The 26,393-nt window shown below is 37.3% G+C and overlaps 2 protein-coding genes across 2 annotated transcripts; one reads left to right on the top strand and one right to left on the bottom strand.

Annotated features, from left to right (window-relative positions):
* Positions 1–202: 202 nt before the first annotated feature.
* On the top strand, positions 203–1,329 carry LOC145106412 (uncharacterized). Its single transcript, XM_079043398.1, has 2 exons — positions 203–860; positions 1,004–1,329. The coding sequence occupies exons 1-2, from the start codon at positions 203–205 to the stop codon at positions 1,327–1,329; spliced, it is 984 nt and encodes a 327-aa protein (XP_078899524.1).
* Positions 1,330–14,679: 13,350 nt separating this feature from the next.
* Positions 14,680–15,288, bottom strand: LOC145106414 (putative F-box protein At1g67623). Its single transcript, XM_079043400.1, has 3 exons — positions 15,149–15,288; positions 14,906–15,062; positions 14,680–14,811 (listed from the first exon to the last, which is right to left on the bottom strand). The coding sequence occupies exons 1-3, from the start codon at positions 15,286–15,288 to the stop codon at positions 14,680–14,682; spliced, it is 429 nt and encodes a 142-aa protein (XP_078899526.1).
* Between the last annotated feature and the right edge of the window lie 11,105 nt (positions 15,289–26,393).

Here is a 26,393-nt window from a genome sequence, read left to right on the forward strand (position 1 = left end):
AGAAAAATAGACCTCCAATTAAACCGTATCAACCTCCATTGTCATTCCCAAGCCGAGCTAGACAAGATAAGCAGAATCAAGACTATCAAAAGTTCCTGGAGCACATCAAAGCCTTCAAATTAACATTCCTTTCATCGAGGCGGTTGCACAAATTCCTAAGTATGCCAAGTTCCTGAAGGAACTTCTCACAAATAGAAAGAAGATGGAAGAAGCATCCAAGGTGGTCTTAAATGATAATTGTTCAGCTGTGATGCTAAATAAATTACCAAAGAACATGGGTGACCCGGGTAGTGTGACTTTACCATGCCAATTCGGGAATTTAGCTACTAGTTATGCATTGGATGATTCGGGGGCGTGTGTGAACCTTATGCCATATTCATTCTTTAAGAAGTTGAACCTTCCGGAGCTGAGACCGATTCCAATGGAAATTCATCTAGCAAATAAGACGGTGACATTTCCAAGGGGGATATGTGAGGGCCTATTGGTGAAAGTTGACAAGTTCGTATTTCCTGCGGATTTCATAGTGCTAGATATGGAAGAAGACCATCAAGTGCCGATCATTCTAGGAAGACCCTTCCTAAACACCGAATACGCCATAGTGGACATAAGAGAATCCAAACTTACACTTCGAGTGGGAGAAGATGCAATTACTTTTGGAGTTGATCGAGCCATGAAACACTCTAAGTTTAGTGATGATGCAGCCTTTTCCGTGGACATTATAGAAGAATCATTGGAGGAATGGAAAGAAGACAAGTCGAGTGAATCCACCTTTGCTTCAGAAGATGACTTTGATGCTGAAAGAGACTTAAAGGAGATAGAAAGGTTACTCGAAGAAAGTGAATACGAAGAATTGATAAGAAGTTCTGAAAACTCAACTCGACGAGTTTCGGAGATAAACTCGGCGAGTTGGGACGAAAAATCGCGACCTGACGGGAAATCTAGCATTACGCAACGAGTTATGTTATTGGAATCGACGTGTTCAATATTCAAAACTTGAATTTAGAGCTAAAAACTTTGCTGGAACACTTAGAGTATGCATTTTTGGAGGAGGGTCATAAAAAACCTGTGATTATAGCTTCTGACCTCACAAAATCTAAAAAAGAAGAGTTGGTTCAAGTTTTGAAGAAAAGAAAGAATGCCATCGCGTGGAAAATTACCGATATTAAAGGAATAAGCCCTTCTTATTTCTCTCACAAGATCAACCTTGAAGAAGGCGTGAAGCCGGTAGTGCAACTTCAAAGGCGGTTGAACCCGAACATGGAAGAGGTGGTCAAGAAAGAGAGTGTCAAGCTCTTTAGATGTTGGGATCATATATTCGATTTTCGATAGTCCATGGGTTAGCCCAATTCAAGTAGTGCCAAAGAAAGGAGGGACGACGATCGTGACGAACGAGAAGAACGAGCTCATACCTACACGAACGGTAACCGGTTGGCGGGTGTGTATCGATTATCGAAAGGTAAACGATGTCACTTTCCAGGACCACTTCCCTCTTCCTTTTATTGATCAAATGCTTGAGCGATTGTATGGCCATTGCTATTATTGTTTCTTAGAAGGATTTTCAGGTTATTTCCAGATTCCTATAGACCCAAATGATGAAGAGAATATGACCTTCACTTGCCCAAGTGGAACATTTACATATCGACGCATGCCTTTTGGGTTATGCAATGCACCGACGACCTTTCAACGATGCATGACGGCGATATTCCACGACATGGTGGAAAAATTTATGGAAGTATTCATGGATGACTTTTCTGTTTCTGGCTCTTCTTTTAATGATTGTCTTACTAACCTTGATTTGATGCTTGCTAGGTGTAAAAAGAGCAATTTAGTCTTGAATTGGGAAAAATGTCATTTCATGGTGAAAGAAGGCATTGTTTTAGGCCATAAAGTATCCAAAGCGGGGATTGAGGTGGATCGGGCAAAAATCGATACTATTGCTAATTTCCCCCCACCAACCAATGTGAAGGGTGTTAGGAGTTTTTTAGGTAATGTGGGTTTTTACCGCCGTTTTATAAAGGATTTTTCTAAAATAACTATACCTTTAACTCAACTACTTTTGAAAGATGCACCTTTTAATTTTTCGAAAAAATGTTTAGCTACTTTTGATATTTTAAAAGAAAAATTAACTAATGCCCCGATCATTATTGCCCCGAATTGGAACTTATCTTTTGAAATAATGTGTGATGCGAGTGATTTTGCCTTAGGAGCTGTACTTGGTCAAGGGGTTGACAAGCACTTTCAACCCATTTACAATGTGAGCAAGACCTAAAATCCAGCCCAAGAAAATTATACCACAACTGAAAAGGAATTATTGGTCGTGGTCTATGCCTTTGACAAATTTCGTCGTCACCTTATTTTGTCTAAAACTACTGCTTTTACTGACCATTCTACTATTAAGTATGTGTTTGCCATGCAGGATGTGAAGCCTAGATTGATTCGATGGGTGCTTTTACTTCAATAATTTGACATCGAGATCAAGGACAAAAAAAGGGATGGAGAATGTGGCAGCCGACCATCTATCAAGATTGGAAAATCCAGAGAGGGACGAGATGGACAACAAGGGTATTGGAGATAGCTTTCGCGAGGAATACTTGATGATGATTACGGGGGAAGAACCTTTGTATGCCGACATTGCAAACTTCTTGGCAGGGAACTTTCTTCCAAAAGGGCTCACTCACTAGCAGAAAAAGAAGCTCTTTTCAGAAATCAAATATTATTTCTGGGATGAGCCCTATCTTTTGAGGAGTTGTGTAGATGGAATCATTAGAAGATGTGTATTTGGAAAGGAGATTCGTGACATTTTAGAGCATTCCCACAATGGGCCAGCAGAAGGACAACATGGGGTACAATACACGGCCAAGAAGGGGTTTGATGCAGGGTTTTATTGGCCAATAATCTTCAAGGATGTTGCCACCTATGCGAGAGAGTGTGATGCTTGCCAAAGGTCAGGTAATATTTCAGCAAGGAGTGAAATTCGTCAAAGGAACATCCAAGTGTGTGAAGTATTTTATGTGTGGGGTGTGGATTTTATGGGCCCATTCCCATCATCTAGAGGACATAAATACATACTTGTGGAAGTAGATTATGTGTCAGAGTGGGCAGAAGCGCAGGCGCTACCGAAAAATGATGCAAGGGTCGTTGTGAAGTTTGTAAAAAGGTTATTTTCTAGGTTTGGCGTACCATAGGCATTGATAAGCGATAGGGGAACCCATTTTTCTAATGATCAACTAGAAAAGGTGTTACAAAGATATGGTGTACGCCATAGGCTTTCAACACCATACCATCCACAAAAAATGGGCAAACCGAGATCACAAATAGGGCATTCAAGAGAATGTTGGAAAGGTCTGTGGTTAGCAATAAGAAGGATTGGGCGGATAAATTGGATGATACGCTTTGGGCATTCCGGGATGCATTTAGGACACCCATTGGAACCACACCCTATAGATTAGTTTATGGTAAAAACTGTCATCTACAGGTGTAGCTTGAGCATAAAGCTTATTGGGCTATGAAAACATGCAATTTCGAACCAAGTGAGTTGTGTGCCAATCGACTCTTGCAAATGAATGCCTTAGTGGAATTGAGAAACGAGTCATACACTAACTCGTTAATCTATATGGAAAAGACAAAGAAGTGGCATGATGCGAGGTTGAAAGGGAATAAGGAAGTTGAAGTTGGCCAAAAAGTTCTTTTATACAATTCAAGACTAAATCTTTTTCCCGGAAAATTGCGCACTCGTTGGTCCGGGCCTTTTAAGATCAAGCATGTAAATCCATATGGGGTGATTGAGTTATGGAATGAGGATGGGTCAAGTTTCAAATAAAATGGGCATAGGGTTAAGAGATATGAAGAAGGAATGCCATGTGAATAGAAAATTGAAGAAGGACTGGATTTGGAGAAAGCCGCTACAACGTAGAGCGGGAAGGAGTCCAACTAAAGACTCCTCAAAAAAGAAGCGCTTGCGGGAGGCAACCCGTCGTTTGAGTTTGCTTTCTTGTTTCTTTTCTTTTCTTTTCCTTTTTAGTCTTTTATTTTCTTTGTTTTTGTGTGTTTTATTAGGATTTTCACTTTACGTCTTCTAATTTGCTTAAAATGTTGATTGAGGACAAGCAAGGTTTGAGTGTGGGGTGTGGTGACATTTGTTTAAAGATAACTATTTTTTTTTTCAAACAGAGCCTAAAACTCGCCGAGTTCCTTTCTACTACTCGACGATTTCATTTGATTAGTCTCTTTTGACCACAAAATTAATTCCAAATTAAATCTTGATCAATACTAATTAAATAATATGATTTTATATTAATATTTTATACTTGTAATATATTAATAAATCATAAATCACCTTATTCTAAAAAGTCTATCCTAACAAGTTGCACTGGTGAAGGCAACCCTAAAGGACCATGCTACAATCGGGTCAAGTACATCCCAATTATAGTTATGGGCTTAGACACCAAATCCAACAGTCTCCCACTTGGATAAGTCTAATAACTATTACTGCCAATGTGACTTCCGGATCCAACTTAGCAATCGTAAGCTTTCGAAAGCCGTTGTCGAACTCTGACCTAGTCAGTGACGTGTCCTTCAGATAAGGGATCATATATTCCTCTGTTATCAAGATATCTATGCGGGCATACACATGGAACATAGTCATACTTATTGTCCTGCAATTTGTTTCCCGATTTCCGATTCGTCTGACATAGAACATAACTGAACACATCAATTTAGTTCTGATCGGGCCGTCACGTAGTCAAAACAGAATCATCGAGGGGCCCAAGATATCGCTTTTAATCCTCTTAGGAAAAAAGGAATATATAAACTTCGACATTATATGTTTGTACTAACTACTCATTAAGTCATGCACAATGATACGTTTTATAACATCAAGTTACTAATTCGTTTTCATATCATCAATGCACAACCAACTCGTAGCAACAAGTCATATATCTTAGTTTAAAGATTATATGATATTATCGTCTCACAATTTCTAGTGATAAATTCCATGAAGTAATTCAGGTGAGCGTGGGTTGAATCCAGTACTCAAATCTTATTTCAGGAGCACTCATGAATGGTGTAGCAAACTCTTGCTATGCCTAACGCCTTAGACAATCTACAAGCCAACTCATGACAGTCTACCCTCATTACCTACTTCCAAAGTATGATCAACTGTGGATGGTTTGAATAATCTTATTATTCGGGAAGTCAAAACATGCAAAGTGAAACACAAGAATAATACTAATCCTATATGGCCCCAAAACTTTTGAGTGTAAATAAAATACCTTTTATTTAATCACCATATTGATTACTCGTTATTCATTATACATTGTTTCGATTTATCAACTAATACTTAAATTAAAACAATAACTATCTCATGCTCCAAGCATGCACATTGTGTGTACCTACGGTCCTTACTTTGTAAAATAGATCAATTCTAAAAGGAACAGATACTAATTTCACAATTCCAAATGCTTATCGTAAGTTTAAGAATACCAAGTTCTTGCCACTTACTGTAATTTGTTAGATTCTTATATGCAGTGATCCTTTTGTAATTACTATGTAAACAAGTCAGAAAGACTTTGTTAATTACAATACTTTCCATTGGAGATTGTTACAAGACAATTCCATAGATCCGAAGTCTCATATTCAAAGCACATTCCTTTGAACATCCTTATTGCATAAAAGTTTCTAACTTTCTCATAGATTCTTGATATCCAACTCCCATTATGGAAACATTTCCATATTTTCCATATGACAACTCATTGTTAATAGAATCCTGTCTATTCATAATAATGTCAATATGGTCCATCCATTACTATACTTCCAACTATCCATAAGCAACCAATCTTTGGCGAACCTTGGATTGTTCTTAGCAGTTGTTTAATACCTTTAGTCATATCCTGTTCTAGTCCTTTTTCCCTCTTAATGCCCTAAGCATTTGGAAAATTAGAACACATGAATATTATAGCATATGCAATCGATCCTATACCCGAAGCATATGGAATACGATTCATAATGTCTTACATAAAGACATGATACTTGACCAGTCTTTTGCTATAATATTTCCATATATAAAATTCCAATGTTGAAGAATTTCAACATGGTATTCATATAAATCCTTGACTAAATTTAATTAAAATCTCAATCTAAACTTTTAGAATTGAAATGAAGTATAAGTTCCTCTCCCTTAATTATAGCAAAACAACTTTTCAACCCTGCAACTTTGCGAATTGAAAACTTGTTTTTCTATAATTAACATTGCTAACTTGCAACAATTACCATAATAATTATGCTCCCACTAGCATAACAATTCTTTTGTTACTTGCATAACTTTTATGCTCCCACTAGCTGTGGCATAAATCTAGAAATCAGCTGGACTTATATAAATCAATACTTTATTGACTTTCTTACCAAAGTTCAGATTTCTGACAGGAGATGATTCGATAAGCCTTTATCTAAGCTCACACACCTTTTATTAGAAAGCTCATATGTGTGTCTAAACAATTTTAGAACTTACAGCAATAAGTCTCAAATGTTTAGACCTTTTTCCATTTCTCACAATTCGAACTATGAAGAGGGATGTCGTAATCATAATCGAATTTGAGAATGCAAATATTACAAATGCTAACTCTTTAAAATCTACTTAATGAAAGCGTTTCCTCACAATCATTTTCATGAATTGGAGAGAAACCTTATGACACTTAGATTTTTATATGGTGTATGTGTTCCTATCCATGTTAATTTGTCATAACCATAATCGTAAGACAAGGTTATTGACAAATCCAAACTCATATGGACTGAACCTATCTAATCTTAATTCCTTGCCACTCGGTAGCACAAGGGCCTGCTATGTCTTCCAAGTTATTAAGTAGATCACCCTTCCTGATCAATGAAATTTCACTGACCAAGGTGCTTTGCCCTATGCAAATAGTTGACAACTCATAGAACTCATGTGCATAGTCAACCGTAACTGGAATGAGCACAGAAACAAGAATATGTCAACATGATAGGTTACAAACCTCAAGTCGTGTGCTGGTGATTAACAATAGGTTGACTCTTGATTAGTTCTTAAAACTTTTAAAGATCTTTAAGACTCCCACTTACCTCTTGACATATAAGTTTCTCTCTGTCAAGAACATTACTTAACAAAAAAAATTTCAAGAGTTAGTGCGATTTCTTATCAAGACAAACCACTTCACACAATTGGTCTTAGTTGGTCTTTGTCTTATCCAAGACATCACAACTTACCAATTTCAAATGTACAAGAGTAAGAAACATTTTACTCTACATTTGATAAGTGTTATAAATATTTCTTAAGATTATGTCACCCAATGTACAATCTTGGAGTATGACTCTCAGACTTGATTTTGGAACGAAGTATGATTCACCTTTTGATTTAATCACAATCCCCGATTCCTCTTCTTGGCCATACAAGTGCACTTTAGAGGATCAATTGTGATATGGCTTTCATAATCATAAAGATGATCATAAAATACGATACTCAAGTACTCTCCCATCTTTTCAGATTGGAGAAACATTTATCTTTCTGCCGACTTTGATTTTATTCGTTCTGCTATACATTGAGATTTTTCAATGACTCAGAATTATACTTAATCTTGTAAGCATAACCATATTTACTAACTTTAGTAAACCATAACGAATAGTCTTATCGTTCTTTGTGGTGGACCTGACCAGCGCACAACCAAGTGTACCGGATCCCCCAGTCCTTCACTTAACTCACCTTTGTATGTGAACAAGGAATTAGTCCTAATTTCCCAAAGATGAAGGTTCTCATTCATCATATAATACAAGTTGCATGATCCCAAGTTTCTGTCTAATTTAAATTTGGGTGATGAGAATCTTTCCTTATTTGGTAAATTTTGACACTACCACAAACGAAAGAATCAAATCCATATTGCTAAAACTACAAACATCAATTTTCACATATGCCATTGTAAGGAAATATAACATAAGATAATTTTTTCCCTTTATTTATTAAAATTGCAGAAAAACTTTTCCTTACAATGCAATTACAAATGAAAATTATGTTATTACAAATTTCTAAACAATCTATCATAACTCTTAAGCATCAGCTCAAAAATCCGATCATCGAACCATGCGATCGAAATCCATCTCTTCACGATCAGACTCTACATGCCTTTCATTTAAGCTTCCTTTGATCATACAAAACATCAAAATGTAATATTATCACATCATGTATTAAGAATCTACAAATGGGAAGTTAATAGAGTAAGATAGTGGACTTACCTGAAGCAGAGTCAAACTTTTTGACCTTACCATTCTTATGATCCTTCAGGTAGATACGACAGCTTCGCAACCAATACCCCTTTTCTTGGCAATAGAAATATATGGACTCTTTGGGAATGGTACACGGGACAATCTCAGACTTAGTCTTTCCCTTTCCCTTGGAAAGAGAAATCTTTTCTGGACTTCCAATGCTTCCATTTTCAATGTCCATGGAAGTTTGGGAAGTAGATCTTCTAATCAAATTTTCTTTACCAGTGCGCCAAATTATTGCAGACTCAGCAACAATAAGCAAATAGGTAAGATCAATAAGGGTTACGTCGCAGTCTGTCATATAGTAGTCTTTAACAAACTGACTATACGACTCAGGAAGTGACTGAAGGACCAAGTCAACAGCCAACTTCCTTGAGACATCAACTCCTAACATCCCCATCATGTCAATGTGTGACTTAATCTCCAAGACATATGCACACACAAATCTTCCATATTCATGTTTGCTAGCCAATAGGGCTTGAGTGACCTCGAACTTTTCAAGTCTTTGAACTTGTGGGTTAGGGAGAATAATTGGAGGAGGTGGAGGAAGTAAAGTATGATATTGTGGAATATCATCTTCATGTGGAAAGCCTTTTCCAACAGATTCGGGAAGACCATAGTTTTCCGAACTAGACATCTACAAGGGAGAAATTCCACTACAAGAAAAACACAATTTTGGTAGGGAAGGTCGCTATGGAACATATTTTCGTTGTTAATCTGCAATGGATTGTGCTATGGAATGTCGTTCCATAGCAATGTTGTTACCACATTGTCTACGAATTTTATTTCTGGTAGCGAGAATGGGACTTGCTAGGGAAAATGCTACCGACTCTATGGACAAAAATTCGTAGCAATTTTCCAATTACATTTGTTACGAAATCACTTTTCGTTGTACTGCTGCTATGGAATTAATTATTGTGGTTACTATGCAACGAAGTTTGTGACGAAAACTAACTCCATAGTTGATTTGCTATGTAAGTATCATTCGTAGGTATTTTGCTAGGGAATTATGCTATGGAATATGATTTCGTTTGTTTGTTTTGCTTTGGAACAAAACACGTAGCTAATTTGTGACGACATTTGTTGGGATGTTGTATGCTTAATTAATTTTCTTATTCTATGGATGAATTAGTATTATGATCAATGGAATTTGTAAGATATGGTTTGAATGAAATGTTTTTGAATTGGTAGTATGTGGCATAAACTAATGGCTAAAAATGTAAAAATGAATTATAAAAGTAGATATTGCTGGCAAGCGGACTCGAACTTAAGCTTATGCTAGAAAAGGGCGACGTTAAGCCAGTTGTGCTAATCAAGTTGTGTATAATTTCTTGAAAAACATAGTAAATAATGACTAATTAACCATATAATTTTATTAGAACTCGGGCCCTATTTTTTCCGGGGCGTGTGCGGTTGCACCTCTTGCATACCCTTAAAACCGGGCATGTTAAAGTATATAATCTATGTAGATTATTTTACTTAATAACGAATTCATTACAAACTTACTTTTAATTCCATTAACTATACTTCATCACAAAAATAACATGGGTTTTACGTATACTTCATCCTACTCAAACAACATAGCAAGCAAAAATGACTAAAATTCCCTTTTAACATAATGATGTAAACATAAAACCAAAATAAAATTATAGTAGTATACAACTGCATAAACAATACGATATGAACACTAATATTCAATGTCCAATATATTATCAACCATTTATATTTTTAAGAAATATACAAAACCTACCATACTCTACATACCAACGACAAACCATGCAATATCTTTGTCGATCCTCATCCTCCTCATGGCCTATTGCAAATGCACCTTTAATAGAATGACGTGGGTATTCACATTGGAATGTGATGTTATTCGTTGTAAGTCTATGAACAACATCAACAGCCGGCAACAACTCTTTGGCACTATCAACAACACCCGTGTACTCCCCATCATCCGGAACTGCCCAGCCAAAATAGGCATCAAGTAATTGTAAACCTACACATTAAAATATCCACCAATTAATCCAATGTATCCTTTTCAATACAACAGCAAATATTATACAACACAACACAACTAAATACTAACCCCAAACTACGAACATGCCTTAATTAACTATACATATAATTTAATTTACATATATACCATATATACATACCTTCATCATAATGATGGGACCCTCTTGAAATGTAGATCATTCCAAGCAAATAAATTGCCTCAAGATGATCTTCATCTGCTGCTTGTCTCAACAAAGTCAATCCTAAATCAAAATTGCCATAATAAAAGCACTCATCCTGTTGACAAAATAACAATATCAATATATAACATCAATGATGTAACACCCGATTCCAGGTACATATTTAAATTCAAGAAATGTTGAAATTTACTCTGGGACTCGGCGAGTTGGAGGCCCAACTCGTCGAGTAGACTCGACTGTTGATCGGGGGTTTAAGTGACCTACTCGACGAGTCGGAAGACCGACTCGACGAGTAGGAGCTGTCTGGACAAAACCCTAATATTTAGGGTTTGCACCCTATTTAAACAACTTATCTCCTCCCATATCAGCCTCCATCGTCCCTCACACTTCCAGAAGACCTTAAATTGAAACCCTAGCCTTGTTTGAGTGCTCTTAAGCCCTTTTTGTGCATTTTTGGTGGTTGTGACGCTTGAGAAGAAGGAAGGAGCTTGGGGGTTCAAGTTGAAGCTAGAAGGTCCAAAGATTGTGTTCCATTTCCAGCTCATTTAAGGTAAAAAGCTTCAATCTTGACTTTCCATGTGTTTAATTAACTTAGGGCTTGGATTTTGGTAACTTTAGGGCATTTCTAAGCTATTTTCGGGTTCTGGGGTGTAATATGGAGATATGGCTTCAGATCTTGGACTTTGGAGGGTTCTCATGGCATAAAGGTGCCAACTTTATGGCCATGAGGGACCTATGCATCTTGTAGACCTCCTTTTATGGCTTTTTGAGCCAAAGGCCCCATGCATGTACATCAAGTTTAAAGCTTTACGTATAAAATGGACCCTACGAGGCCAGATCTATGGTTTTGACGCGTTAAGACCCATTATAATCGACTGTACAGTTTTGGACATAGAGGGACTCGGCGAGTCGGGGTGTATTTTTCACCAAATCCTTTCTGTTTATGGACTAATTGTTAAGATCGAAGGTTCGCCCAGTTGTTTAGGTTCACCAGGGACCTGGGAATCATAGCACTCGGCGAGTGGATGAACAGACTCGACGAGTTCAAGGCAATGTTCCAGCCACATGAAGACGGACTCGGCGAGTTCAAAGGGAACTCGACGAGTCATAGACTAAACATCTTCTTATGGATGAAGATGAACTCGGCGAGTTCAAGGACGAACTCGGCGAGTCGGTTGAAGATTGACCGATGTGTTGTTGAAGGCGAACTCGTCGAGCACTTGCTAGACTCGACGAGTAGGGACGGGATTATGGCTTTTTGTGGATATGGGGACTCGACGAGTTGACGGGCCAACTCGGCGAGTCGAGTCAACCAGATGTTGACTTCGACCAAAAGTTGACTTTGACCATGGATTTGACTTTGACTTTGACTTGGATTGAGTGACCCTTGTAAGGGTTACGAGTATGAGTTGATAACTTAGAAGAGTTGTTGTGTAGGGATTGAGGAGTCAGGGAGAGTCGATTTCCACACCGAGATCAGTGAAGACACTACACGACTTCGAGGTGAGTTTCCTTTCTAGTAAGGGTGCGTCTACTGCCACAATGCCGGCCCACAAGTGAGAGTGTTAGATAGATGATTGTCTTTGTGATAATTATCTAGGATTAATATGTGATATGCTTACTGTGCTTGATATGATTAATGTGCTTGATATGATTATTATGCTTAATATGTGTTAGCAGTAGTAGGGGTGAAATAGTCCCCGTTTACCGGTTGAAAGATACCGAAGGGGAGGTTAGTCCCCAGTTACTGGTTGAAAGATACCAAAGGGGAGGTTAGTACCCAGTTACCGGTTGAAAGATACCGAGGGGGAGTCCAGCTCCCGGCTATGCCTGACAGTTACCGGTTGAAAGATATCGAGGCTTATGCATTATTTGGTATGGGTATGATGGGGGAACTCACTAAGCTTTGTGCTTACGGTTTTTAGTTTTGGTTTTACGTACCTCTTCGTCTAAGGGGAAGGAGTCGGCGGTGTAGCAGCACATTACACACACACATGATTTCCGCATTGAGTTATCTAGGATTGTACTCTGATTTTTATTACTATTTATGATATGGTTTTGAGACACGTTGTTATAGTTTTATAAATTGATATGACATTGGTAATGTTTTTGGTAAACTATTTTGCAAGTTACTTAATTAAAAATGAAATTTTTGGTCTTGAAAATTGGGATGTTACAAATGACACTAAATATTAATAAATGGTATAGATTACATATAATTACTGAAACTACACATACAATTCCTTGTCTAAACATGGCTTCAATGTTATTATGCAATGCACATGTGCGTATAAATAAATCAGCTTTCAGATTTTTGGGACCCATTCCTTCAAACATGTCAATGCATGCTGTTCTGTACACTTGAGGATCACCCCCCGCTTCATACATCTTCTTTGAACTTCAAAAATTTAAATACACAGTAAATAACAAATAAATAAAGTTGTATTTCATCAAATATACATTCATTAGTTGATGTTTACTGAGAATTACCAAAGTCTTGCATAGACGATGTCTTTCGCAGATTCTGCCCCTAATACAACAAATATCCGACTCAAAATCTCTAGTGGGAGATCATCTAACGAATGGCGACTTCTAGGATTTGACATTCTACTTACAAAATACACATTGGAGTAGTTGATTTCAATTTTTTTTTAAATTAAGCGTAACTATGAAAGACAGTGTAACAGGGTATAGAAAAAAAACTTACTTTATGATGATCTGGTCGCGAGGAGTGCATGAGTCTCTATTGTCGGAGAAAATCGATTTTAAGAACGATTATCCTTCGATGATTTTGGGGTTTTAGTGTTTGTATGCAGATTTATCGTCCGGAAAAGTTGAGATGTTCTGAATGGTTGAAGAACTGAAACGCCGGCGTGACGTCAGAGGTATGATGGCGCCTTAACGATTTAGAGTGCAAAAAGACCAAATTGCCCGTGAAATCATTCCAAATTTGTGTCAAAACACATTATTCAAATATTATAACATTTTATAGTTAGGTAACAATGGAATTTTGATTGTTGAAATAAAAAAGACAAAAATAACATATATATATATATATATATATATATATATATATATATATATATATATATATATCATAATCCATAATGTAATACATTTATATTAACATTTCACCAAATTACTAGTATATACTCATGTATTCATATATATATATATATATATATATATATATATATATATATATATATATATATATATATTAAAAGTGGAACAAGATTTTAATAGTAAACTTTTTTACTTTAGATTTTAAACACAATAGTTTTCTTTTGTTGCCACTTTTAGTCCTTATGTTTATAGTAACTTTTTTTTACTTTGATTTTAGCCACAATAGTCTTTCTTTGTTGCTACTTTTAGTCCCTAAGTTTATGCGTTTACAATTTTACCCCATGCAAAGCATGGGTTCTCCACTAGTTGATATTAAACCAAATTACCAAATCCAAAATAAAATATATTTATGTATTGATATTAAACCGAATTACAAATTAATACATATTAGCATTTAATCAAATTACAAGTATGTATTCATGTATTGATATTAAACCAAATTGGTAAGAAATGGTTTGAATGATATTTTTTTGAATTGGTAATATATTTTGTTTGTTTTATTGTATTTTATATGTATTTAATACTAGGAAAGAACAAACATTTGCTACATACAACTATAATCACAATACAATATAAACACTAATATTGAAAGTCCAAAACACATTATTCAAACATTATTCAAACATCATTCCAAACTTTTACTCTTTTTGTCCCTTATTAACAACACAACATATTTACTAATCAAGTAACAACATCCAGTAATTACTTATCAAGTAAATTACTATATACTCGTAAATTAAACCAAAAGAATGTACATAGCATTAATTGTCATAATATGAAAGTACATTTCAACAAACTACTCATAAATTATACCAAACACCCTAGAAAAGCTAACGAAAGAAACATCCCACAAACAAATTTCACACCTAAACACCCATTTGTATCCACTCACAAAAGCGTCTGACACACTAATCACAGACTTATGCATTGCACAAGTTCTGTGGAAGCCATGGAAGTTTACATGTTTCCTCCCCTCCCTATTTAAGTGGAGATGAACCTTAGAACAAGTTGCTCTAAGATTACACTTACCTTTTGCTCTGCGGTAAGCATTGTTCAACATGTCTAAAGCTTCCTACTTCCTATGTCTCCCTTCAACCATCAGCATCATTCCCAGGACAAATGTTGAATCCAAATGTCCCAACGCAGATGCTTCTTCAAGCATCGTTTTCCCTTCATGATCAGCTTCTAAGAAAAATAACTTCATCTGAAAAAAAAACATTAAACACATAATTTCTAGTTAAAGTAATGCAAAACAAGAAACAAATTAAGTAATACTATGCATATATATAACAACGTACCAATCCATTCCTGAACAAAATATTTGGGTTTCTCATCTCTAAGCATTTGTTGACAACTGCATGTTGCTGGTCAAACCAACCACGAAATCGTAATCCATCTAACTCCATATGTTTATATACTTCATTTGTTTTCCCTGCCTCATTGAAGAATTTGCAACTGCAAACGCAACACAATATTCGCTTGAAAATGTAAAGACAACTCAAATACACTTGTTAAATAGAATCATCGAAGACAAAACTTACACACTCTTCATCCCGAAAGCCTCGACTGCTGAAATTTTTCCCAAGTCGACTATTATTTTCTCCATCACTTCCAATGGCATGTCTGTTACTAATTTCCTTTGATTTCTTGATTGCATCTTCGAAGAAGTATTGGCTTCCATAATAATAAACCTTCACCAAGATAATGATTCTACGAAAATGATTTTAGGGTTTTTTTACTGTCGGAATTTTGAAATTGGGGTTGTTTGCAAGTGACTGAAATAAGACTGAAGAACTGAAACAACGTGTTTCGTTGGAAAACATTATGGCGCCTAGAAGATGTTTCATTATAAAATGACCAAATTGTCCTCATACATACAATGACTCATATTTAATTAGTAAGGGTAGTTTTGTCAAAAGTCACACTTAAAAGAAAAATCAATTTCTATTTTAATACACAACCGACACAAATGATATATGCCTTTTTAATCTAGCAACTACCATATTTTACCATCACAACAATGACCAATATGTCATCCATGGACACCATAAACAGCTACCATGTTGACCAATGACCCATATGTCATCCATCGACACCATAAGGAACTACCATATGTTGACCAATGACCCATATGTCATCCATGGTCACCATAAGCAACTACCATATGTTGACCAATGACCCATATGTCATCCACGGTCACCATAAGCAACTACCATATGTTGACCAATAACCCGTATGTCATCCATGGACACCATAAGCAACTACCATATGTTGACCAATGACCCATATGTCATCCATGGTCACCATAAGCAACTACCATATGTTGACCAATGACCCATATATCATCCATGTTCACCATAAGCAACTACCATATGTTGACCAATGACCCATATGTCATCCATGGACACCATAAGCAACTACCATATGTTAACCAATGACCCATATGTCATCCATCGACACCATCAGCAACTACCATGCTGACCAATGACCCATATGTCATCCATGGATACCATAAGCAACTAACTTGTTGACCAATGACCCATATGTCATCCATGGTCACCATAAGCAACTACCATATGTTGACCAATAACCTGTATGACATCCATGGACACCATAAGCAACAGCCATGTTGACCAATAACCCATATGTCATCCATGGTCACCATAAGCAACTACCATATGTTGACCAATAACCCGTATGCCATCCATGGACACCATATGCAACTACCATGTTGACCAATGACTCATATGTTATCCATGGTCACTATAAGAAACTACCATATGTTGACCAATAACACGTATGTCATCCATGGACACCATAAGCAACTACGATGTTGACCAATGACCCATATGTCATCCATGGACACCATAAGCAACTACCATATGGTAACCAATGACCCATATGTCATCCATGGTCACCATTAGTAACAACCATATGTTGAGCAATAACATGTATGTCATCCATGGACACCATAAGTAACTACCATGTTGACCAATGACCCCTATGTCATCCATGGACACCATAAGCAACTGCCATATGTTGACCAATGACCCATATGTCATCCATGGTCACCAGAAGCAACTACTATATGTTGACCAATGAACCATATGTCATCCATGGTCACCACAAGCAACTACCATATGTTGACCAATAACCCGTATGTCATCCATGGACACCATAAGCAACTACCATATGTTGACCAATGACCCATATGTCATCCATGGTCACCATAAGCAACTACCATATGTTGACCAATGACCCATATGTCATCCATGGTCACCATAAGCAACTACCATATGTTGACCAATAACCCGTATGCCATCCATAGACACCATAAGCAACTACCATGTTGACCAATGACCCGTATGCCATCCATGGTCACTATAAGCAACTACCATATGTTGACCAATAACCCGTATGTCATCCATGGACACCATAAGCAACTACCATGTTGACCAATGACCCATATGTCATCCATGGACACCATAAGCAAGTACCATATGTTGACCAATGTCTTGTATGTCATCCATGGACACCATAAGCTACTACCATGTTGACCAATGACCCGTATGTCATCCATGGAGACCATAAGCAACTACCATGTTGACCAACGACCCATATGTCATCCATGGTCACCATAAGCAACTACCATATGTTGACCAATAACTCGTATGTCATCCATGGACACCATAAGCAACTACCATGTTGACCAATGACCCTCATGTCATCCATGGACACCATAAGCAACTACCATATGTTGACCAATGACCCATATGCCATCTATGGTCACCATAAGCAACTACTATATGTTGACCAATAACATGTATGTCATCCATGGACACCATAAGCAACTACCTTGTTGACCAATGACCCATATGTCATCCATGGTCACCATAAGAAACTACCATATGTTGACCAATAACCCGTATGACATCCATGGACACCATAAGCAACTACCATGTTGATCAATGACCCATATGTCATCCATGGTGACCATAAGCAACTACCATATGTTGACCAATAACCCGTATGCCATCCATGGACACCATATGCAACTACCATGTTGACCAATGACTCATATGTCATCCATGGTCACTATAAGAAACTATCATATGTTGACCAATAACCCGTATGTTATCCATGGACACCATAAGCAACTACCTTGTTGACCAATGACCCATATCTCATCCATGGACACCATAAGCAACTACCATATGTTGACCAATGACCCATATGTCATCCATGGTCACCATAAGCAACTACCATATGTTGAGCAATAACCCGTATGTCATCCATGGACACCATAAGCAACTACCATGTTGACCAATGACCCCTATGTCAACCATGGACATCATAAGCAACTACCATATGTTGACCAATGACCCATATGTCATCCATGGTCACCAGAAGCAACTACCATATGTTGATAAATGACCCATATGTCATCCATGGTCACCACAAGCAATTACCATATGTTGACCAATAACCCGTATGTCATCTATGGACACCATAAACAACTACCATATGTTGACCAATGACTCATATGTCATCCATGGTCACCATAAGCAACTACCATATGTTGACCAATGACCCATATGTCATCCATGGTCACCATAAGCAACTACCATATGTTGACTAATAACCCGTATGCCATCCATGGACACCATAAGCAACTACCATGTTGACCAATGACCCATATGTCATCCATGGTCACCATAAGCAACTACCATATTTTGACCAATAACCCGTATGTCATCCATGGACACCATAAGCAACTACCATGTTGACCAATGACCGATATGTCATCCATGGACACCATAAGCAACTACAATATGTTGACCAATGACCCGTATGTCATCCATGGACACCATAAGCAACTACCATGTTGACCAATGACCCGTATGTCATCCATGGACACCATAAGTAACTACCATGTTGACCAATGACCCATATGTCATCCATGGTCACCATAAGCAACTACTATATGTTGACCAATAACTCGTATGTCATCCATGGACACCATAAGCAACTACCCTGTTGACCAATGACCCCTATGTCATCCATGGACACCATAAGGAACTACCATATGTTGACCAATGACCCATATGCCATCCATGGTCTCCATAAGCAACTACCATATGTTGACCAATAACCCGTATGTCATCCATGGACACCATAAGCAACTACCATGTTGACAAATGACCCATATGTTATCCATGGACACCATAAGCAACTACCATGTTGACCAATAACCCATATGTCATCCATGGTCACCATAAGCAACTACCATATGTTGACCAATAACCCGTATGTCATGCATGGACACTATAAGCAACTACCATGTTGACCAATGACCGATACATCATCCATGGTCACCATAAGCAACTATCATATGTTGACCAATAACCCGTATGTCATCCATGGACACCATAAGCAACTACCATGTTGACCAATCACCCATATGTCATCCATGGACACCATAAGCAACTACCATGTTGACCAATGACCCATATGTCATCCATGGACACCATAAGCAAATACCATGTTGACCAATGACCCATATGTCATCCATGGACACCATAAGCAACTACCATGTTGACCGATGACCCATATGTCATCCATGGACACCACAAGCAACTACCATGTTGACCAATGACCCATATGTCATGCATGGTCACCATAAGCAACTACCATGTTGACCAATGACCCGTATGTCATCCATGGGTGATACCATGACAGCATAAGCAACTACCATATATATTGACATGTAACGACCCAAATTTTACGAAGGAATTTTTCATTTTTACTTAGTCAACCATTTTCTTAAAACATAAAGATTCCAATAATCGTTTTCAAAACCATCAACATTACAACATTATTATTTTATTTTCAAAACATGAGAGTGCCCCCAAACCAGATCGGAAAAGAGAGATGGAGTGCACGCCGCATAATCACGCCTTTCCTTTACCCTTGGACTCAAAAGTACCTGAAAACAAATCCACAAACGGTAAGCTGAAAGCATAGTGAATCCCCCAGAACATACCCCACACAAACCACATAGCATATTAGCTATAAAGCTACTTCTACGCATATCACATGTCAATTAGCCATGAAGCTATCCCTACCGTTAGCCACAAAGGCTATCTCTACCATCAGCCATAAAGGCTATCTCTACCATTGGCCATAAGGTCGTCTCTACCATTTGCCATACGGCTATCTCTACCGTTAGCCACAAAGGTTATCTCTACCACATATCATGCACAAATACATATCACACCTCTACATAACAAATAAACCAACTATCGCAAAATGGGCCGGCCTTGGTGCCTTAGACCCATTGGTATGGTGAGAAGACTCACCTCTCAAAGGCTGAATTGGAAAACTGTAATCGGATATATCCCACACTGCTCCTCCCAAACCGCCTATAATCAATGAGTAAGTAACTCAACATAATCCCATAAATACCCCCAGGGTCAACCCTGGTCAAAGTCACAGTCTATAGTCAAGGTTAACAGTCCATGTTGACCTTGACTCGTCGAGTACAATCATTCACTCGTCGGGTTCCTTGCTTAACTCGTCGACTCGTCGAGTCACCCGTAGGACTCGTCGAGTTCCTTGATGTGTACGGCCGTACACCTCTGACCGTAAACCCTTGGTCGAACACCCTTGGCCGTACACTCTTGGCCGTAAACGAGAAAACCCTCTCGACTCACCGAGTCACTTGCATGACTCGTAGAGTCCCCCAAAGTTCATCATGATTACGGTCCTTTCCAGTGGGACTTAAGGTCCCAAACTTTTGATCCATAATGTCTTATTGCAGATATCACGTAAAGTTGCAAACTTTACGTGCATGCATAGCCTCACACGGCCATAACACCCAAAACCAACCTTCAAAAAGGTTCTTATGCATAGAGAGGGAATGAGCTCAATAAAGATGCAACTTTATGATATTTGGGGCCTAAGAAGGTCCAGATCTGGAACCATATCCTTGTGATAGGTCCATATCTAAGTTTGCTTCCACTTCCTCAAAGTTGATCACAACTCTCAAATAGAATTCATGCTTAAGATAACAGATTCATACCTCAAATCAATGCCCAAGACGAACTAGATGCTAGATCTAGTGTTTTCCCCTTGATACTTCTTCTTCAAGCTTGGAATCCTCCCCAAAATTCCAAGGATAAGCTCCCAATTGATCTTGCTTCACTCACAAGAGGGTGTACGGCCGTAAACGTCTTTCTATGATGGTAAGGGAGGCTACTGGGGCGTATAATGACGTTTATATAGGGGCAAACCCAAAATTTAGGGTTTTCTTTAAACAGCTTGGACTCGCCGAGTCGGACGTCACCTCGCCGAGTCGGTCCCGTTCCGCGTTCATGATCTCACGACCTGTCACACCCCCAAACCAAGGATGGCGGAAACGTCCGGGGGTGGAGGACTTCATGTATAGTATCATAACAACAATTTCAATAGTGATCAAAGTAAACATAACCAACATAAATATAATTGTAAAAGTTACATCATTGTATGAATTACATGTTTATGAATCAATTACATTATGTTGATAAAATATGAAATGTTTGACGCCTTAACGTCCCATCCTCAAAAGCACTTGTTTACCTGTTTAGTGATTTCCTGAGAATACAAGTAGTTTTGAAAGAGTGTCAACAATTAAGTTGGTGAGTGCATAAGCTTTTGTATGTAGTTATGAAACCTTTTCTTGTAAAAGTAGTGTTCGTTCCAGAAAATCCAATATTTTCCTTAATGTGTAAATGTAGTCTTAAAACCCAAAGACCGAAATGTACAAGTAATTTGTCATATTTATAGTAAAACAATGCAAGTTTAAATCGACATAAACTCGTTTGATTTTAGTGAAATCCCCGTAAATTCTATGTTTGTTTATATTTAATGTGAGTTTATGAAAGTCTTTTCTTGTAAAAGTAGTGTTCGTTCCAGAAAATCCAATATTTTCCTTAATGTGTAAATGTAGTCTTAAAACCCAAAGACCGAAATGTACAAGTAGTGTTCGTTACTTATAGTAAAACAATGCAAGTTTAAATCGACATAAACTCGTTTGATTTTAGTGAAATCCCCGTAAATTCTATGTTTGTTAATACCACATGTGAGTTATTATAAATTGAATCGAATGTCTCACAAAAATCATTAACGAATTTACGTGTAGTGTAATGAAAACTTGGTACCGTATGGCCGTACCTTGCTTAATGAAAATATCATTTGTATAAATGTACCCTTTTTAAATGTATGTGTTATGTAATGTTTCATAAAGTCATTAACGGAATTTCGTGTTATGAAAACTTGGTACCGTATGGCTGTACCTTGCTTAATGAAAATATCCTTTGTATAAATGTACCCTTTTTAAATGTATGTATTATGTAATGTATCATAAACTATACCTATTATAGTTTATCAACCAAGGGTAGTACGTAGTAATGTATGCAAACTATATTCAAAATAGTTTATTAAATGTTTGAATGTATCGGTTGTACTTTGATTATAATCACTTGTTATTCTTTATATTTTATATGTCCAAATCCATTTGTAAACTGATGTGTGTCTAAATATTAAGATAAAATGTCATATATTGCAATAACATATAATCACGTAAAGATATACACCTTGCTCAATATGTTACAAGGTGAAATGAAATTGACAGCAACTTTTTGTTGTATACAGTTTCTGTTACTGTTCTTAGAAAATTTATAGAAAAATCATCAAAGCTCTAAATCCAAATCCGCAAATTCTGAGAGTTTGGAGTATGAGTCTAGTTTGTTCGTAAATTTTATCATGATTTTTAGTGATCTCTAACAGAGGTGAAAATGTTCATAATCACAGACTGGTCCGGGTTTGTCTTTGAAATGATAGGCAGTTTTGTAAAAATCACCATAAATTGTAGACAAATCATATGGAGATGTGCAAGTAGCCATTTTAAAGCTAAGAGTTTGAACTACTTGCACCTGGAACAGTTTTGAAAACTAAAATATTTAAGTTGACCAAAACAGTCTGTGATCGAAGTTCATCTTTTCTGATGTAATCTGATAGAAAAAAGTTTAATTGTGTTCTTGATGATTTTACTTGTATTCCCCCCTTAAAACTTAAGAAAAACATGTAAATGTAGGGGTATGAACTCACCCTATGTGGTTTCAGTAGATGAAAGTAAGAGAGAGGAAGTGTTCAACCCAAGAACACTAAGAAGATGTCTTGATGATTCGAGAATTAATTGAAGAAAGAAATCCCTGGAGAAAGCCTTGAAGTTCTTGAAGTTGAGAGAAAAGATGAGAGAATTTTGGAAAGTGTTCTTTGGTTGCTAAGTGTAGAATGAAAGAAGTTAATGAGAATGAGGAGAGATGACCAATTCTCCAGCTCTTAGAATGTGGGAAGAGCTGGAGATTGGGTGTAAAGGTCCACTAAGGTGACAAGGGGTAGTGGGAAAGAGTGGCTGATCATAGAGTGAGGTGGTGGTGGTTTGCTTTTGTCATAAAATAAGGAAAAGCAAATATTCCCTCAATAATTAGTTCAACCACTAATTCTTTTAATATATTTTTATAAAAACCCTGGGGATTTATATATTTTGGGGCCTTAGTTTATAAAATAAAGTTTTGGGTGAAAATCCCACGTTAAAATAATGAAAAACGGAGTTAAAACGAAGTCGTAGTCGAAAACCGGGAAAAACAAGCTATCTGCGAGACCTCTCGCATGGGGCCGAAGGTGCGAGGCTTCGTACCAGCAGGCTCGCATGCGAGGCTTCTGTCTCGGTAGTTTCGGCTTCGGTCTTTCATGCTGGCTTCGGCTTCGGTCTCGCATGCTGAGAGGCTTCGGTCTCGCATGCTGAGAAGCTTCTAATAGGAGGGTTTTGGGTTCCTTAGGGCTATTTCACCCGTTTTTACCCCGTTTCAAGTGGTTTTTGACCCGGTTAAGGGTCGAGATGACCCAAATGATTACAAAAAGTTAAAGTAACTTTTAAGAGAGATCCGGGAGAGATTTCGGAGAGATTTTAATTGAGAGAGATTGAGTGAAAGAGATTGAGAGAGGTTTCGTTTGTGATCTTTTTGAGTGTCCGGCTTCGCAACGCAAGGTCCATAAACCCCCTTTAAGCCATGATTTAGTGTCCTACACAATCCCGATGATTGTGCAATAGTGTTTTATCGCTTTGGTTCGTTGTTTAGCACTGTTAAGGCTAAGGAAAATCAAACACATGAACTTTCCAAATGATGATTTCTCATTAAAATAGCAAATTGTATAGTGATTACATAACGTAAACCCTAACATACAAGGGTTATTGGAGTTGACCGGTTTGACTTGTTGACTTTGTTTGACTTTGACTTGACCGAAATTTGACGGTTGTCACATCATCCCCCCGTTAGAAGGAATTTCGTCCCGAAATTTTCATTTTGACTGGGATTTCAAGAGTTTGGGAAGAGATGTGAATACTTTTGTTTCATCTGATCCTCGCGTTCCCAGGTGAACTCGGGTCCTCGTTTAGCGTTCCAGTGGACCTTCACAATAGGAATACGACTTTGCTTTGTTCTTTTGATCTCTCGATCCATGATTTCTACCGGTTCTTCCACGAAGTGGAGACTCTCGTTGATTTCAATTTCGTCAAGAGGTATCACGAGGGTCTCGTCGGATAGATTTTGTCAATCATATTTTCGGGGTTAAAAAATATAGTTTTATTAGTTACCTATAGCGACGACTTGTCGTCACCACAGGTTTAATCTATTACGATAACTTGTTGTCGCTATAGGTTTTTAACAAGAGCCAACGACATACCTATAGCGACACACAAGTCATAATTTGCATGTGTGAAGACTTGGAGTACTTTCTAACCGGTTCATGTGTGAAGACTTGGAGTACTTTGTAATGAAAACCGTGCTACTGGGGAAATTGGAAACTGGTACGTAGCTTCAAAGTCAAGAATATGCAGTAGGCATGTGATGCATTAAATGCATGAGGCACACAAGTCATAATTTGCAGCAACATATACGTATATGTGTGTGAATTGAAGAAGAAGGTTACGGCTCAAAGAATATATATATATTCATTTTCTCTTCATTTGTTAGATACACAATAACCATAACATCATAGACTATATATATTCAATTTCATTTGTAATTTTCACTAGTTTATATTCCGCGAGTGTTACCGAAATCATTTATCCATTTTTCAGAAGTGCTTAACTTGTTTTGTTGCATTCCCAACAATTTGCTATTAATTACTTCTCCCACTTTACTTATATAAATCATCACATTCTTACCGCGACTTTTAACTTCTCACTCACAAATGGATCCACCTGCAGATCATCAAAACCCCATAGATGACCTCGATTGGTTTCAGTACTTTGATCATCAAGATCTTTTCAGGTATATATAAACGTCACTCATTACACCATCTTACGCACAGAAAAGTGATTTTGTCGACATTGATCAAAACATGGTTTGGATTTGTAGTGATCAAAAAGAGTCTTTCATCGTGTTGGATTTGATTATCTTGAGTTTTTGGATTTTTGCAGTGGTGACATGCTCAACCATCATGATTACGAGTTGTCGGAAAAATTGCATGAAGTGCTCGATCAGAACGTTTCCACAGTACTTAACAAAGATCAAAACATCATTTCTAGAAATGAGTTTCACGATTTTGATCCCCTTGAAGATATAAGCTTATGGGATTGTTGGGAGGATGGTAATTTACCATTGGTTAGTTTCAGTGAAGACTGTAAATCCGGTGGTGAGGCTATATGTAGTTCTAGTGCTGCCACCACTGATCACGGTGGCCGGAAGGTGGAAAAGAGATTGAGACCATTGGAGTTTGAAGAGATAGAGAAGTACTTTGAGATGCCGATAATCATGGCAGCAAAGGAACTAGGGATAAGTTTAACAGTGTTGAAGAAAAGATGCAGAGAGCTAAACATAAACAGATGGCCTCATAGAAAATTTAAGAGCCTTCAATCCCTCATTGAAAATGCCAAGGTAAATTATGATAATAACCTTCTATACATTACTCATGCACTTGGTAACCAAAGTAGTTTTGGTATTTTCTAAAATTTTAATTGTTAGTTTCTTTATAACTAAACATAGGTCCTAGGCATATGCCACATCAAATCAATTGATTTACTACGATCTCCTGATTTATATTTATATAAACTTAACTCATTGTAAATTTTGTGAACTCACATGAAAAATATATTGCATCTACCTTTAAAAAAAATTAGGAGTTGGGATTAAAGGAGGAGATAGAGACGTTAGAAGGGCACAAGAAGATGATGGAGAAATTGCCAGGTATGGAATTGACAGAAAGAACAAAGAAGCTTAGGCAAGCTTGCTTCAAAGCTATTTATAAGAAGAGAGGACTTAACAATCCTTAGCCATTTTGTTATAATTAGTGGATTTTAATCTACATTGTATGTGTTTTTCTCTTGATAGTTTGATACCCTTTTTAGTTTCATTTTATGTATTTGTCTATTGATTTTTAATGCAGGAAATTTTGTATAATTTGGGTATTATAGTTTGTATTATGTATTTAGCCATATTCTAGATTGCCGACACGACTACGCCGACGACTCTATACCAGAGGTCTATATAAATAGACTTATGAATTTAGTAGGAATAACTTGATTATAATCTTGTGATTTGTTCCATGTCTGATCCACTCCTAAGATTCACTTGACATGCCCCCAGTTATGTGTAATTAAAATTTTATTAGACTGTTGATCCTAATGAGTCTACCCTAAGTCCACAACCAAACAAGGAACAAGTCCTAAGGCGGACTCACCAT

Source organism: Lactuca virosa, chromosome 4, assembly GCF_052849685.1.
Source record: "Lactuca virosa cultivar CGN04683 chromosome 4, Lactuca_virosa_CGN04683_v6, whole genome shotgun sequence".
Taxonomy (NCBI): Eukaryota; Viridiplantae; Streptophyta; class Magnoliopsida; order Asterales; family Asteraceae; genus Lactuca; species Lactuca virosa.

Coding starts and splice junctions, on each gene's coding strand:
- LOC145106414 (XM_079043400.1), bottom strand. CDS start 15,288: ATGGAAGCCAATACTTCTTCGAAGATGCAATCAAGAAATCAAAGGAAA. Junction 15,063..15,148: donor GCTTTCGGGATGAAGAGTGT/GTAAGTTTTGTC, acceptor TTGCGTTTGCAG/TTGCAAATTCTTCAATGAGG. Junction 14,812..14,905: donor TTTTGTTCAGGAATGGATTG/GTACGTTGTTAT, acceptor TTTTTTTTTCAG/ATGAAGTTATTTTTCTTAGA.
- LOC145106412 (XM_079043398.1), top strand. CDS start 203: ATGGAAGAAGCATCCAAGGTGGTCTTAAATGATAATTGTTCAGCTGTG. Junction 861..1,003: donor ATACGAAGAATTGATAAGAA/GTTCTGAAAACT, acceptor ACTTGAATTTAG/AGCTAAAAACTTTGCTGGAA.